Consider the following 15,519-nt stretch of genomic DNA (forward strand, 5'->3'; position numbering starts at 1 on the left):
CAGGATGTGGTACGAGTATTATGGTTGACGAAGTAGGACCGACCGAGTGGTGAGATGTACCATTCGCATCCAGGAACAAGTTGTCCGTGATTATCTACGTCCAACCATGAGTTCGTCGTTCCTAATGGTACATCCTCACTGACCTAGACGTACTCCTGGTGCAGGTCGGTTCAATGAAACCATCATGAGTGTGTTATCTTGATATCGTATCTTGCAATCCGACAACTTAAACTGCCACCATTGAGGGGGGAGCGCTTCATTCCCGCCTACTTTGTGTTCAGTAAGTGAATGGGCATCAAAATGCGGTTGCCCACCTTCCCAAAGTGCATCCTGGCGGTGCTGTGCACCATAGGGCGGCGGATGCTTCGTGCTCGTCCGAAGAGGCGTAACACGCGCAGGTGAGTCTAACGGCGCTTGAGATTCCACTTCTCTTCGATTTGCTGACGCGCTTGACTCGGCCTCTCCGCCAAGCATATTAATGGCCTTGATCGAGCAACGTCGACGTGCTTACCAACACTGAGGCAAAGGTCGATGATGTGCAAAATCAATAGTCGAAGGTGAAAGGAGGTAAGAGACCTGCTAGGCGCTCAGTCTTGCATGCTGTATTTGCGGGCGCCTCCATGATTGCAGACGCCGAGAAGAAGGGCGGTGCAATTAATTCTAGTCCTCATATTAATATACAAGTATAGAGAGATGCAGATACCTTGCAAGTTGCTGGACAGAATAAAGTCAGATCTGATATACCTGCGTCCAGTACTTGTCCACGGATCACGGACTTATGTTTTGGTAAGCGAGAATTCCGGAGAGTTTCCATTTTTGGCTCATGATTTGTTGTTCGCGATCGTTGCTTTGCAACTGCCAGCTAGTGTCAACTACATTCTCTCACTCATATTCACGATTCACGACAATTCCATGTATTCTGCTGTCTAACGATACCACCACGACAAGTCAATCATATACCACCACCATGAACACCGACACCACGACACCAGCAAGCAGCAAACACCTTTCGCTATTGAACACGTCCAGCTCGCCAACAGCAGCGAGCTCTCTGCCATCCCCGCCTTATTCACCCCCTCCAACTCGCAGCACACCACTCACAAATGCCCACACACGAGAAATTTTCACGAACGACGCGACCAAAGCTCTCAAAGCTACACGCCGACAATCCTCTATTTCCTACGTGTCTTCTCGCGTCGATGTATACTCACGACACGCGCAGTCTACGTCTACGACCGTTGCTGATGCTTTGATAGGAACGAATACGGTACACGGAATTGGAAGTTCATCCGAGTTTGGAGGAGGACCTAAAAGGACTTCACGCTCGATGAAGAGGCGAACTATGGCAGGGCTCGAGGAGTTACGCGGGTTGAACGCAGTTGGGGAAGCCCGCGCACATGTGAGCTTTGGGAGTGCTAGTGCTAGTGGAGGTACAGAGAGAGTTGCGCTGACGCTTGCTGAGAAGTACGTTCTGGTTTCTGCGTACCTGTATTGATGTTAACGGAACCTAATCTCAGACACGCCGATCTCCTACACGCAATTGCGGCCGCTGAGAGTAAACGTCTCGAGCTGACGGGCCAGCTGGCTGCTGTTGAAGGAGACTTGGGGGAATGTGAGTTCTTTCGCGCAGTTTCTTTTCGTCCCTTCCCTGCTGTGGTGCAGCATATACCTACCATCATACCTATCCAAATTCCTAATAGGACCGATCTGACACTCGTCTTCCAGTAAAACGCAAATGGGAACGGATTGTGAACCGCGAACCACACTACCCCTCCCTTCCCTTCTCCAACGCCAACACATCAACACCCACCACCTCTGTCGTAGACGGTCTCAAAGAAGGCGTAAGATTACTCGCAGCTGGTCTGAGCGATCTAACCGACCTCACTGCTCCCATCCCCTCAGTCGTTCCTGCACCAACCACAGAAGAAACAGCAGGGGTCCCAAGGCGGCACGCACAGCGCGAGAGCGACTCCTCCACATCAATGTCTACCAGTTCAAGGATTGGGCAGCTCTCGAGGACTTCCGTGTCGTCTGTCTGGGACGAGGACCTTTCTCTCCTTTCTGTCAAGAGCGCGGAAGATAACGAACCGATTCTTACAAAACAGACGGGAGACAATGACGCAGCAAGAGCAAGACAAGAAAAAATCTTCCGTCGACGATCACGCGACATGTCTCATCCTCCGCCTGCATTCACGAGGCATGCTACGTCGTGTAATAGTACGAGCACTAGTGTGGATATCGGTCGGGGCAGCGTGGATCTCGACTCGACGCCAGACGTCGTCCGGGGTATGTCGAATCTGGGGATGGACGCGTCCTTTTTGGCGGCGGACTTATCGACTTTAGAAACCGATGCGGACGGTGCTGGAACTCACAGCAAAAATACGCTACGTGCCAAACGCGCCTCACTGGCACCTCCCTCATCGATGCCTGGCGTCGGATCGCTCGCCGTGGTTGGTGGGGCATGGGGAAACGTGGGGAGGAAGCTCGGAGGCGATGTGTAAGTGATGTCCTCTTCGCGCTTTTCAATTTGTAGTGCATTTTTTTACCGATTTCTTTTGCTCGCATTGTGTAATAGACTGACCCTCGTCACCAGGTTCTCCAAAAGCCAAAAGCGCGCTTCCACCCTCCTCTCAGACGTCTCCCAATCCATCGTCTCAGCACTAAACCCAAGCCCAGTAGCCACATCCCCAGCACCCGCACCATCCCTCTTCCCATTCCCATCATCCCTACACACCTCATCCTCATCTAACACTGCCTCCCAACGCAGCTCCTCACCCGCTTCGTTACTCACTCCGTCGTCAAACACGAGTTCACCCTTCACGCGTTCTACGTGTTTGCAGACTCGTAGTCATACTTCAGCCCCGCGTACAGGCAGTTGGCTGGAAGATGACGAGGAGGAGAATACGGTACATGCTGGGAGGGTTATGATGCCTTCTGTGCTTAAGCCTACCTCTGCCGCGTCTATGTCTGCAGGCAAAACGTCCAAACCGCGAGTGTCCGCCGAACCAGGGACGGCGACGGCTACGAGTTTTGATGATGACGATGATTGGAATTGGTAGCAGTTATTTTTCTCGACGTTGATGTTGCCTGGCGGATGAATAGTAGATGAATATTGAGAAGGGGGTGTACTGTGTTTATAGGCATTCGCGAATTGATAGCACCTGTTTGTTGGGATGAGGGTGCATGCGTGGGGTACTGTATTGTTTATACATAGATATTCGCTGTATTTTGTTCTTTGCGCTAGTACTTGTGCTAATTTTTACTCGATGTGTCCTGGCATCACCGCATGTACTTACTAGCTGCACACAATCACGCACAACAGCATGAGGTGCATTGCTAGATGCGAGATAGTGAATAAGGCAAAGAACAGAAGAGGAACAATATCACCGCGTGTTCCGTGTCTCAGTCAAGCCAGTGAAGGATCTCACATGAACGCGCAGAAATTTTAAAGCAAACAAAAAGCGAGTGATTAGAATGAAGTACTATGATTGTCGACAATGCGGTATCAAATATAAATGCCCGTGAACGACCTTCCAACCCCACATTAATTACTCCCCAAATAAACTGACCATCGAGAGCATGCTAGAAATCTAGGCGCTGACGTTGATGGGAGTACAGCCAAGGTTAACGAGGCCGTTCTACAACGCGATGATGATTTAGTGGGAGTCATAGACTATCGTTCAAGCACTTACATATTTGTTGTCGGTACAGCACAAAGGCTCCTGGTTAGCCTCACAGCCAGCACCGGTGCCAACAACAGTGACAGGGCTACAGACGAGGCCAACGTCCGCAGCAACATTAGCGGCAACGGGTACGAGACCTAGGAGCTCAGCAGCACTGTTGTAGTTGCTGGTCTACGGGCCATTTGTCAGTCATCCCGATTCACTGGAAAAAATACATTCACATACGGAAGTTTTACTCTCGCAACATGTGATGCTGCCGGTGTTGCATTGGCCACTGGTGGCAATAGCAACGGCGGCAAGAGAGGCAACAGCGAAGAGACGAGCGAACATGTTTACTGAGAGAGGAGAGGATGAAGGGAGTTGGTTGAGAGGCTGTTAAGAGAACGGTAAAGAACTGAAAAAAAAATTATCTTCAGAGCCCGTATTTTATATGTTGGAAGAGAGCTCAGCTTGAATTTCTTTGGGCATAGTTCAGAAATTTAAATTGCAGAACGTACTAAGTAGTTAAGAAACGTAAGATGCCGAGACGCGTATGAGCACGTGCCTTGATTTCTGGTCCATTTGGCGGTCTGGGCTTGACGACGATTGGCGGGAAATGGCACCCGTACGTCCTTAGCAATTTATCGAGTTACGTATGTGCAATTAAAAAATTTTGAGAACAAGTGTCGACAATTTCGGCCTCGCTGGCCGTCGAGACTGTTCGGTAGGCTATTCATGTATGCCAATATAACTAGGATTGTATAAATGTAGCCATGCATGGCATCAAACAATTGAAGTAGCTTCTCGGCACTTCCTAAACCTTATAGTATATGCACCTCCACCCCTCCGGAGAACTTTGTCACTACATCCAAAACATAGTCATTTCTGGTCATCTCCTGGATCTCAACATTTTCCACGTGACTCCTCCCCAGCATATTCCTGCCCACCACCACACCATGTCCACCTATCTACTGTAGAGAAGCATTAGTATAGGCTATGTATATATAATAAGTCACAATAGAATGCTTTTTTGTCTGTTTTTATCCCATTGAAAATGATATATGAGTGTGAGTATCATTAGGCGTATTTTTTTTCGGTTCCCTACATTTCGGCTCTCGTCCTGTGCATCAATCAATAACACGCGAGCTCCGACATTGGAACCTCAACCTGTAGAAACATCCAGCCGCTCCGTTGATGTAGCTCCTGTTCGTGAGGACGATGTGAATAGTTCGTCATCGCTCCACTTTGATATCACTAAGAACAATTTGCAGAGATATGGAATTGCCCCTCCTATCGAGGCAGAAGTGGTCGTGGCCATGCAACGTCTGAGTGGTAACGAGGCTGACAGTTCAACGCAACCTCTTCAACCTCCAACGGGGGTACAAGGGTCTCACGAACGACCAACACAAGCGTAAGGTTCAACTAGCGGAACGGAAGAAGTTTCCTATGAAGTTAGTTGTTGCGGATTTTTCTTTGGTCGTCGTCGTCCCCCCTCGCGGCAGCCATGGGGTTATTTGCTGGAACACACTCTGTTACTCCATGATTTTCCCTCTTCGCTCTCTTGTGCATTTTGGGTCTGCACCAGCTCGGGTCATCCTATGTACATGGGCATAGTGTTGTATTTGTGTACATGACTCCCATGCCGTCGTCTTATATCTGGAGCATCATTCATCATCATTCATCATTGCACCCCCATTGGTATTCCCAACGCTCAAGTACGCACGGGTTTCCCCAACCGTGTTCAACCCATGCATTTCCTCGAGCCCCACCAGAGTCTGTCTATTTACCGAGCGTCAGGTCTTTTTGGGTCTGGCACCAACCTTAGATGAATTTCCCATTCTATGCGCCGTGTTCATCAAGGCATCAGCAACGGCCGTGGGCTTAGATTGTGCGTGTTACGAATACACATCGACGAGCCAGGACACGTGGGAGGGAGGAATGCCGGCGGGTGGTTTTGAGGACCTTGGTAGCATCGTTGGTGGAGACGCTGGGTGTGGACATTGGTAGGTGGGGGGTGAGTAGGGTAGGGAGGAGAGAGAGGACGCTGCTGTTGGGGAGCCGGAGGTGTTCTAGAGGGCCAGGTGTTTGCTTCTTCCTGGTGTCATACTGTTGGCGTTCCTGGTGATATGAGTGAATATCATTAGACAGTAGAATACATGGACGTTTTCGCGAGTATGAGAGAACGCAGTTGGTAATGAATCACTGTCAGTATGCTGGTGATCTGGCAGTTGCAAAGCAACGCAACCATCGCGAATAACACCTGGAACAATGATGACGGAAACCCTTCGAAATTCTTGCTTGCAAACATAGGCCCGGAGACGGTGGTAACAATGATAGCGAGAAAAAACTCTATTTCCGCAGGTCACTGTGCTGGATGTCTCTGACCACCAAGGTAATAGCTACATCCCTCGGCACTGCATACCAGAATCAATGATGCGCTGCCCCACCCTCTTTCTCGGCCTCTGCAATAAAGTTGTTGATACTGTTCATCCTGATCAGTCCGTGCTGCAGCACAAGTCGATTGATGCTGTGAATACACGTACAATTGTTCCTCTTCACTGTAGAGACAAACGCCGCACGTCAGTCCAGGTTCGCATACGAGTGAGAACGACTGTAAACGCACCTCGACCCAGCATTAATAGGTACAGCCTCTTTCACGCGCTCTGCAAGAGGTTTTCCTGAAGATGCAGAATCCTTCTTTCCACCAAGGGATGCAAAGACGGCACCGCCGGTCGCGAAGAGTGTACCCAATGTGAGGTGCTCAGTTTTAATGGCCCGGCCGAGGATGACGCTGCCGGTCCAATGTGTCAGTGGATTAGTGAGACATAAGATAGAAAGGGAAGCGCACTAAGACATGTTGATTTTCGGAGGTGGAGGAAGAGGTTTGAAGTAGAAGTGAAGTAGCCCGGGTTTTTCCGGATGAGTTTTGCTCCCACCAAATTAAGACTGTCCGAGTACACTTGCTGTTCCTTCTATGCTCCCTTCAATTACTCAGAGCACACTATCTACAGTTGCGCGTGGAACAGCTTTCGAGCAACGGTCGCTACAAGTGCTTCAAGAATGTTTTTCAATGTCACTCAAACGCGTCGGTGGCAAGTCTGACGGCGGCGTCGACTTGCTTGGATGGTGGTGGCTTCCCCTCTCTGACTCCAAGTCTTCTCCAATTACACTTCCTCGTAGACGAATCCGCGTCCTTGCACAGTGTAAAGCAGAAAAGAAGAAATTCTCGCCGAACTATGTCCGGGAGATGGAAGGCGTATGGCATATGCACACTCGGGCCAGCTCCACTACACCCGTGTCTGAACTGGGAACAGTAGCCCTCCTCCTCTCAGAGTCGAAATTCACCATCGCAACCCTCACCCGCGCACTCGGCTCCAGTGTCCCCTTTCTCCTCATGCACCTCCCTCCCCATATATCCTCTGTGCCTGTGTCCTCAGATTCATGCGCTGAAAACACCCTCGGGGAAGTTGGCTCCGCTTTCTGGAACCCAGCTCTTGGTGGTGCACATGGTATTCTTCGTGGCGAACTTGATGTTCGTTGGGAACGTGACCTCGCTGGAGGCGGGCGGCCTGGCTTGTGGTGTCGTGACAAGAGGGTGCAGAACTGGACGCCGGATGCTTGCAGTATTGACGCTCAGCTTCAGGATATTGATGAATAACTTGCATGGATGACTCGACGACCACTGTATGTATATATGTTATATATCCATGTCCCTTTTGGTCAAACTTTGCAGAGGTACCGACTGGGCTTGTAATTGTAGAGTGCTTTGCTTGAGAGTACGGCGTACGGGCTCAAATAGCGTGTGCCCAGGCTCAAGTAAACTCCATCTCTTGACGCTTGCTATCGAATTTGGTGGAACTTACAAAACGAAGTGAAGTGCGAACTGAACCGAAGTCACCTGCGAGCGCTTCAACACTGCCACTCACTATCTGGTTTCAGCGAGGGGCCTGCATGCAAATATGAGCGTCTAGCGGGTCTCTTCATTACCTCCACCATCTCTCACCGCCCTCGATCAATGATCTTGAGCAACATCAAGTTGTCCATCCATCCGTAAAGCACGCCGTGCTTTCTCAATCAAGATCATATAGTAAACAAGTATACTACTAGGGCCTCGTCAGTTCTGTTCTAATCGATACGTAGAGACTATTAACTCACATCTCAGTCTCTTGAAAGAAGCTGAGATGCGCTCGGGCTACTGGTGGCGTTCTTATACTAAGGTAGATAGAAACGAAAAATATATCAAACATATAAGTAACATATTGCAGGACGCGAGCCGACGTCAACGCGTCGCTCGACAATGTCCTTTTTGGCTTGGGCTCGGACCACCTGTCACTCTCTCTCCTCAACGATCTCGGATCGGTCGGTCTTCTTCGTCTCTGATCGCTCGGATCGTTCGGACTCTAACAGGCATCACTGGCTACCTATCCCGATGGCGCCATTCAGATTCTATACTCCAAGGCACCGCATTGTCCAGTCCCGCTCCAATACCCATCGAACCGTGGACACAAGGAACGCGTGATCTCCAGACGTTCCATCGACGTCGCTCCTTGTCGCGAAGATGATGTCAGTTTCTCGCCGTCGCTCCTCTCTGCTAGAGATACGGAATTCCCCTGAGTCTGACGCGGAAGCAACTGCAGCTACGCAATACAACCTGTAAACACATGGCTGAACCGGTGGGGCTGAAGGATTTTTGTATGAAGGTGTGAGGTGCTGCGTATTTTTCATTGGTCGTCGTCGTTCCCCTTCGCATCTATCATCTCTCAGTCACTCCATCACTCACTCTCTTCCTTTTCGTGTACACCTACTAACTAATTGAGGTACGCATCCTTAGAAGGTGGATTTCTAGTGCGATGGAAAGTACAAAGAATAGCCAACCGATATGCGTGCTCGTCGAGGTAGGCCTCTTTCTGATAATGCACATCACTGGCTGACGTCTGCAGGTTGAACGGAGTATATATGCACAACAAGGAGGGACAGCATTTTTCAGACCAGTGGATTGTCGGTGGTGGTCATAACAACGCTTGTGCAAAATGCGCTCTCATGTGCCACTTGATATAGTTTGATACCAGTCTCGTTACTTACCAATGCTCTACTAATATCAACCACGAGCTTTGCCAGACCATGGCAGTGCGGATAGTTCTAGATGACCAGGTGCTTCTCTGTTTAGGCCACATACGATTTATGAATCTCATCAACAAGTTAGCCAAGCAACGATACGAGTGCAGGACTTGCAATAGACATGAGCGCACAAGAAAAGCAAACAGAGACCGTGTGATTAGGATGAAGTACTACGATCCTCCACGACGAGGGGTATCAATATCAAATGAGCGACTTTCCAACCCCACATCAATCGCCTGTCCAACCAAGGTATACTGGCCATTTAGAGGCCGAGGTTAATAGGAGAGCAGCCAATGTTAATAAGACCGTTCTAAAGCGCGGTCATTACTGGGGAGCAACATAGGCCATCGCGGAAGCACTTACATATTTGTTATCGCTGCAGCACAAGGGCTCCTGGTTAGCCTCACAGCCAGAGCCGAGGCCGATAATGGAGAGGGGGCTACAGTTGAGGCCAACGAGGCCAGAAATATCAGAAACAATGGGGACAAGTCCCAGAATCTCAGCGATAGCGTTGTAGCTGCTGATCTAGTAACCGGTCATTCGTCAGCCAGCATGCTCCGCTAGGAAAAATACATTCACATACAGAATCAGAACTCTTACAGCACTGAATGTTGCCGGTGTTGCACTGGCCATCGTTGGCAACAGCGAAGGCGACGAGGGAGGCAACAGGGAAGAGGCGAGCGAACATTTTTGAAACAAGAGAGAGGTTGGTTGAGAGGTGCTAGGACTGTTGAGGGAACGGGAAAACAATGCTCGTCTTCAGAGCCCACATTTTATACATACGCTGGAAGAGAACTCAGCCTGAATTTATTGGAGATACTTAGTTCCGAGATAAGTTTAGATGTTCACCTTTGATGCTTGGTCGGTCCGTCGAGGTCTGAAATTGTAGAACGTAAGACACATCTGGCACGTGCCTTGATTTCTGGCTGCTATTGCGATAATTAATTGATTGACGGACCCTGGGCTCGACAACAATTGGCGGAAAAGGTGCGTCCCCAGCATTGTTTTTGGTTACGTGCCAAAACAAGTGTTGGGAAAGACAGCACTTTAGCGCCGACGATTACGAGCTCGCTCAGCTCGCTGAGACCGTTCGGATGTGCAGGGTCATGGTATTGACAGGCACATTCGAAGAATAGTCACCTCAAACAATCTTTGCCTGAGAAACGTGCCGTTGCAGATCTGGCTCCAGCTATTGCCAGCCACTCGGAGATCCGAGGTAAAATAAAGGCATTTGAGCGTTCAGAGAAGATTGTCGAGTCTCTTAGGACAGTGCAGAATGGGAGGATGTATCATATCATCCTATGGTCGCCTATGTAGTATGGAGCTCGGACGACCCTGTAACACTAGCAGTGTTTGAAGTGCCAGTACTAGTGCGAGTCGGAGGTTCGGCAAGATGGCGAGAATACAGACTGGATACAGTAATGTCGTGGGGTTCCAACCTTCCGGATCAGAACGCAAAAGAACTCAAGGAGTGTCAGAGCACACTATTCGATGGCAGGTGCTGATTCGACATTCCACTCTGAATGAGTCGGGCATTAATATTTTCCGAAATGGTTGAAATACAGTAAAAATGGTGGGAAGTTGGAGGTCCGACGAGACTTCACCACAACTTGCAATTACGAGGAAGGGGTGTCCCGATCACATGGGTTTCGCATGGCAAGGCACGTCAAAGTTGGGATGACTTGGGGGAAGAGTTGGAGAAATAGCCCGGGTTTTCCCGGATTGATTTTGCTACCAGTAGCCTCTAGGTACTTACGCTTCAGTCACACGAGGAACTTCCAGCATTTGAGCAACTTTCGCTCCAGCAGCTGCTTCAAGAATAAATGTCCTTATGACGTGTCGGCGGCAAATCTGACGGCGGCGTCGACTTGCATGGCTTCCCCTTAGCTCTGACTCACGATACACTTCCCCCACGGTAGATGAAAGTATCCGCGTTCTCGCACAATATTGTAAAGAAGTTCTCCTCAAATCAGCTGCTTTCACGAGATAGAAGGAATATGTCATAAGCACGCTAGTACTCGGGGCCGGTCCCCTTCCCCCACATTGATCCTCCTCCTGTCAAAGTTAACTCTTACCACCCCGACCCTCATTCAGCTCCAACGTTTCTTTTCTCCTTACACACCTCCCCCCCCCCCCCCCCCCCCCCCATTCCCTGTGCTCGTGTCCCTAGATCCATGTGCTGAACACTCCCTCGGGGACATTAACCAAGAATAGGAATCTCGGGCTTTGAGCGTCTATATTCTTGTTCCCTTCGTCACATTTTGCACATGTGCCGACTGGACTTTTCAATTTATAGTCCCAGTTACTGGTTGTGCTTTGTCTGGGAGTGCTGCTACGCTCTACGTGAGCACAACGTACGAACTCGATATATGTGCCCAGGATCAAACAATCTCCTGATCTTTACGCTCGCTATCGGACTTGGTGCCAGCGATGACGAAACGTACTTGACGAACCGAGGCACATCAAACAGCCTTCGAACCGGACCGAGGTCTCCTTCCTCTGATGGCAGCACTGCCACTATCATGCGAACGCCTGAAATTACAGCATGCAACACTGAGCATCTAGCAGGTCTCTTCATCACCACCACCACCATTCATTCACCTTGACTATTGATTTTGCGCCTCATCTCACTGTCCACCCGTCTGTAAACACATCAGGGTTATGCACCACGAAGAGGCCGAGTCGAGCGCATCAGCAAGACGGAGAAAAGTGGAATCACTGTTAGACTCACCGGCACGTGTTACACCTCTCCGAACGAGCGCGAAGCATCCGCCACCATATGGTGCACAACACCGCCAGGATGCACTTTGGGAAGGTAAGCAACGACGTTGTGAAACCTGTTGATTGATTCAACAAGAAGCAGGTGGGAATAACACACTCTCCTCAATGGTAGCAGTCTAAGGTGTTAGATGGCGGAACACAGTATCAAGACGACACGCTCATTATGGTCTCAATGAAGCGACCTATTCCAGGAGTGCAACTAGGTCAGTGAATAATGTGCCACTAGGAGCGAGAAACTCATGTTTGAGCGTAGATAATCCCGGGAATCTTGTTGATCCAGATGCGAATGGCATATCTCACCACTCGGTCGGTCCTACTCCGTCAATCACAACACTCGGACTACATCGTGGAAGAAACCTATGCTAGAACGTCCAGCAGGAAGTTTGACGCCGGAGTGCATCATCGAGGGTCACTCCAGATACATATGGAGTGTTGCCTCTTGGGCACCAATTGCAATATAATGAGCACTTCGGAAGATGGTTTGATTCGTCAGTGGAAAAGAAACGGGGAACTGATAGGAAAGCCTTGGGATAGTGGTGGAGGAGCGGTAATAGCGATGTCTCCAGATGGCACAATGGTCGTAAGTGGAGGTAAGGACAACAAGCTACGGTTCTGGAACATAAGGAAGGGCAGCTTGATTGGTGACCTGTGGGAGGGGCATAATGCTCCGGTGAGGTGCCTCGATTGGTCTTCCAATGCCCTAGAGATAGCAAGTGGATCGGAAGACGGCACCATACGACGCTGGAATCCAGATACCGGCCGACAAATAGCACTGCCGATAGAGACCAATAAAGGTTGAGTATAGATTGTCAAATACTCTCCACAAGGCGACAAAATTACGAGCGGTGGGGAGGACAACGTGATCTGCGTATGGTCAAAGGACGGAGAGCTACTCGTCGGGATCAACAATTGGTGATGTCGTTGTATTGGTCCAAGGACGGCGTACACATCTTCTCCGGGTCGGCTGATACTACCATCCGAAAATGGCAGGCGATTGACGGAGAGGAACTCGTCGTTCGAGTCGCGGTCATACCGACCCACTCTTGCACGATGACCAACTCTCCGCTCTTGTCATGTTCCCGGATGTAAAATACACTGCCAGTGCCGGATTAGACGGAAAATTTTATGTATGGAACCTGGAGGCAGCACTCACACAGCACCAGCAGGGTGATCATGGTGTTGGCGTGGGTATGTACACTTTGTTGTTGGCGTCTTGTCTAAGTGTTTTGGTTGATGTTTAGGCTGCGGATGATGGCAATGCAAAGCTCAACGCGAAGCTCAAGGCAAGCAATCCCACCTTTTCTCGTCTATTACACTGCATCTCACTTCTTTAACAGGGACACACAGCTTCATCTAGAGACGTGCGCCAATCAGTTGTGAGCTGCCGCGAATGTTCATTTGTCTCGTTAGATCTTTGACGGTCGTCTGGTATCTAAACAGCGGGGCAAAGCCAGAGGCTTGGCAAGCTATGTCAGTATAATATTTTATTCTTGAGCTCTGTCCCGCCTGACATTGGTACAGGGCGATGGCTTCTGGGACACTGATGCAAACCGCGTGCCTCGTCGCGCAGCTCTACCTGCGAGCCCATCGCCTCTCCTTCATTGGAGCAATTTTTTCGGTTCCCTGCATTTCAACACTCGACCTGCACATGCGCCACAATCAATATCGAGCCAGGCCCGGCGTTGGAATTTTAATTTATTTCCTATAGGAAAATCCAACCGCTCCGTCGATATAGCTCCTGCTCGCGATGAAGATGTGAGTGGCTCGCCGTCGCTCTTTTTTTATAGCACTGAAATACATTTGCAGAGATACGGCATTGCCCCTCCGACTGAAGCAGAAGTTGCCGCAGCTATGCAAAGTATGGGTGGCAATGAGGCCAACGGTTCCACGCAACCAGATCAATCTGCAGCGGGGGAACTGGGGTCTCAAGGACGACCATCGCAATTACAAGGCTTAACGGAAGAAATCTTCTATGAAGGAGTGAGCTGCTGCGGATTCTTCTTTGGTCGTCGTCGTTCCACTTCGCACCGGTCATGAGGTGATTTTCTGAACATCTCTGTCACTCGGTAATTGTCTCTCTTCCCTCTCGCGTGTGTTTACGGACTATCTCACGCTGCTCGTGCCGTCGTATGTACATTGAACATGGGATTATATTTGCATGCATAGATGACCTCATGCCACCGTCTCATTTCCACATTATAATTCAACATGACTGTTGCATGACTGGCCACCTATTCCAGTGGGGCCACTCAGATTCTATGCTCCAAGGCACCGGTTTCTCTAGTCCTGCTCCAAATCCGTCGAACCCCTGGACATAAGGCACGCGTGAAGATCAAATCACTGCCCATCTTCGCTACGTAAGATGAATTTTCAGCGTGATCATGAGTACAAAGAATATCCAACCAATATGCGAGCTTAAGGCAGGCATATTTCTGATAGTGCTGGGTGACGTCTGGTTGGATTTGGAGTATATGTGAGCACGGGACAACATTATCCAGATCAGTGCATTCTCGGTATATAGTGGTCACAACAACGCATATGCAAAACGCGCTCCCACGTGGCACTCAATGTAGTCTGATACTAGTCTAAAAACATCAACCACGAGCTTTGGCAGATTGATGGGCAGTGCGGATCGGAATTCTAGATGGTTAGGGGTTTCTCCGTTTAGGCCACGTACGATATCTGAATCTCATCGACGAGATAGCCAGACGATGATACGCAAAGGAACTGAGGGTGTCTTAGTCGAGGGAATCAAGGATCACACGAGCGCGCAAGACAAGCAAACAGAGACCGTGCGATTAGGATGAAGTACTATGATTCTCCACGACGAGGGATATCGATATCAAATGAGCGACTTTCCAACCCCACATCAATCGCCTGTCCACCAAGGGCTACTAAGAATTTAGAGGTTGAGGTTGATAGGACTGCAACCAAGGTTAACAAGACCGTTCTAAAGCGCGATCATTATTAGGGAGCAACATAGACCATCGTGGAAGCACTTACATATTGGTTGTTGCTGCAGCACAAGGGCTCTTGGTTAGCCTCACAGCCAGAGCCGAGGCCGATAACGGAAAGGGGGCTGCAGTTGAGGCCAACGAGGCCAACAACATCAGTAACAATGGAGAGGAGACCCGAAAGCCCGCTTTGAGCGTTGTAGTTGCTGACCTACAGGCCATTCGTCAGCCATGGCGCTCCGCTAGGAAAGATACATTCACATACGGTGGTAGAACTCTCACAGCACTGAATGCTGCCGGTGTTGCACTGGCCATCGTTGGCAACAGCGAAGGCGACGAGGGAGGCGATAGCGAAGAGGCGAGCGAACATTTTTGAGAGAAGAGAGGGGCTGATGGAGAGGTGCTAGGGCTGATAAAACTTAAGAGATGGGTAGATCAGTAAAAAAGAGCCTGTCTTTTATACGCTGGGAGAGAGCTCGGCCTGAATTTATTTGGAGATGACGTTACGTTTAGATGCTCACTTTTGTGCTTGGTCGGTCTGAAATTGTAGAACGTAAGACGGCGAGACGGGTATAGCACATGTCTTGATTTCTGGCTGCCATTGTGAGCGAGAATTGACCGATTGACGGGTCATCAGGGACCGTCTCGGTCTGGGCTTGACGAGGATTGGCGAAAAACGGCATGCGTCCCTAGCAATTTTTTTTTCTTTTGTTCGATCACAAAAAATTGAGATAGACAACACTCTAGCACCGACGATCACGGACTGGCTGGGACCGTCCGGTGGTGCAGGGTCAGTGTAAGGCGCACTATGCATCACAACCAGTAGGATCATGGTATTAAAAGTCACATTCGAAGGACAGTCTCGAACGATCTTGGCCTGAGAAGTCGCGAATATGCGAATCTCGCGATGGATTATTGCCTAGCTCCGGGGTCAGTGTGAGGCACACTACGCATCACAGGTCATGGTCCTAGGAGTGCTATATCACACTCTTTTATGCAGCCAC

The 15,519-nt window shown here is 49.7% G+C and overlaps 6 protein-coding genes across 6 annotated transcripts; 2 read left to right on the plus strand and 4 right to left on the minus strand.

Moving 5' to 3' along the window:
• Nucleotides 1-825: 825 nt before the first annotated feature.
• On the plus strand, nt 826-3,301 carry EDB91DRAFT_1139102 (uncharacterized protein). Its single transcript, XM_041318913.1, has 4 exons — nt 826-1,464; nt 1,518-1,612; nt 1,726-2,497; nt 2,594-3,301. The coding sequence occupies exons 1-4, from the start codon at nt 968-970 to the stop codon at nt 3,057-3,059; spliced, it is 1,830 nt and encodes a 609-aa protein (XP_041176244.1). The 5' UTR covers nt 826-967; the 3' UTR covers nt 3,060-3,301.
• On the minus strand, nt 3,302-4,169 carry EDB91DRAFT_1139103 (hydrophobin). Its single transcript, XM_041318914.1, has 3 exons — nt 3,909-4,169; nt 3,693-3,854; nt 3,302-3,638 (listed from the first exon to the last, which is right to left on the minus strand). The coding sequence occupies exons 1-3, from the start codon at nt 4,011-4,013 to the stop codon at nt 3,591-3,593; spliced, it is 315 nt and encodes a 104-aa protein (XP_041176245.1). The 5' UTR covers nt 4,014-4,169; the 3' UTR covers nt 3,302-3,590.
• Nucleotides 4,170-6,089: 1,920 nt separating this feature from the next.
• On the minus strand, nt 6,090-6,577 carry EDB91DRAFT_1224067 (uncharacterized protein; the record flags this gene model as incomplete). The annotated part of the gene is made up of 4 exons (XM_041320947.1): nt 6,511-6,577; nt 6,286-6,453; nt 6,206-6,220; nt 6,090-6,153 (listed from the first exon to the last, which is right to left on the minus strand). The coding sequence occupies exons 1-4, from the start codon at nt 6,516-6,518 to the stop codon at nt 6,090-6,092; spliced, it is 255 nt and encodes an 84-aa protein (XP_041176246.1). The 5' UTR covers nt 6,519-6,577.
• A 9-nt stretch (nt 6,578-6,586) lies between these two features.
• EDB91DRAFT_1139112 (uncharacterized protein) lies at nt 6,587-7,759 on the plus strand. The gene has a single exon (XM_041318915.1). It carries the CDS (start codon nt 6,637-6,639, stop codon nt 7,318-7,320), a length of 684 nt encoding a protein of 227 aa, XP_041176247.1. The 5' UTR covers nt 6,587-6,636; the 3' UTR covers nt 7,321-7,759.
• A 1,104-nt stretch (nt 7,760-8,863) lies between these two features.
• On the minus strand, nt 8,864-9,487 carry EDB91DRAFT_465726 (hydrophobin). The gene is made up of 3 exons (XM_041327351.1): nt 9,364-9,487; nt 9,144-9,305; nt 8,864-9,090 (listed from the first exon to the last, which is right to left on the minus strand). The coding sequence occupies exons 1-3, from the start codon at nt 9,466-9,468 to the stop codon at nt 9,043-9,045; spliced, it is 315 nt and encodes a 104-aa protein (XP_041176248.1). The 5' UTR covers nt 9,469-9,487; the 3' UTR covers nt 8,864-9,042.
• A 4,976-nt stretch (nt 9,488-14,463) lies between these two features.
• EDB91DRAFT_1082883 (fungal hydrophobin) lies at nt 14,464-14,885 on the minus strand (the record flags this gene model as incomplete). Its single annotated transcript, XM_041315550.1, has 3 exons — nt 14,464-14,511; nt 14,565-14,726; nt 14,781-14,885. 3 exons carry the CDS (start codon nt 14,883-14,885, stop codon nt 14,464-14,466), a joined length of 315 nt encoding a protein of 104 aa, XP_041176249.1.
• Nucleotides 14,886-15,519: the final 634 nt, after the last annotated feature.

This window comes from Suillus paluster (genome assembly GCF_016628075.1).
Source record: "Suillus paluster strain FC165 chromosome Unknown EDB91scaffold_33, whole genome shotgun sequence".
NCBI classification, from domain to species: domain Eukaryota; kingdom Fungi; phylum Basidiomycota; class Agaricomycetes; order Boletales; family Suillaceae; genus Suillus; species Suillus paluster.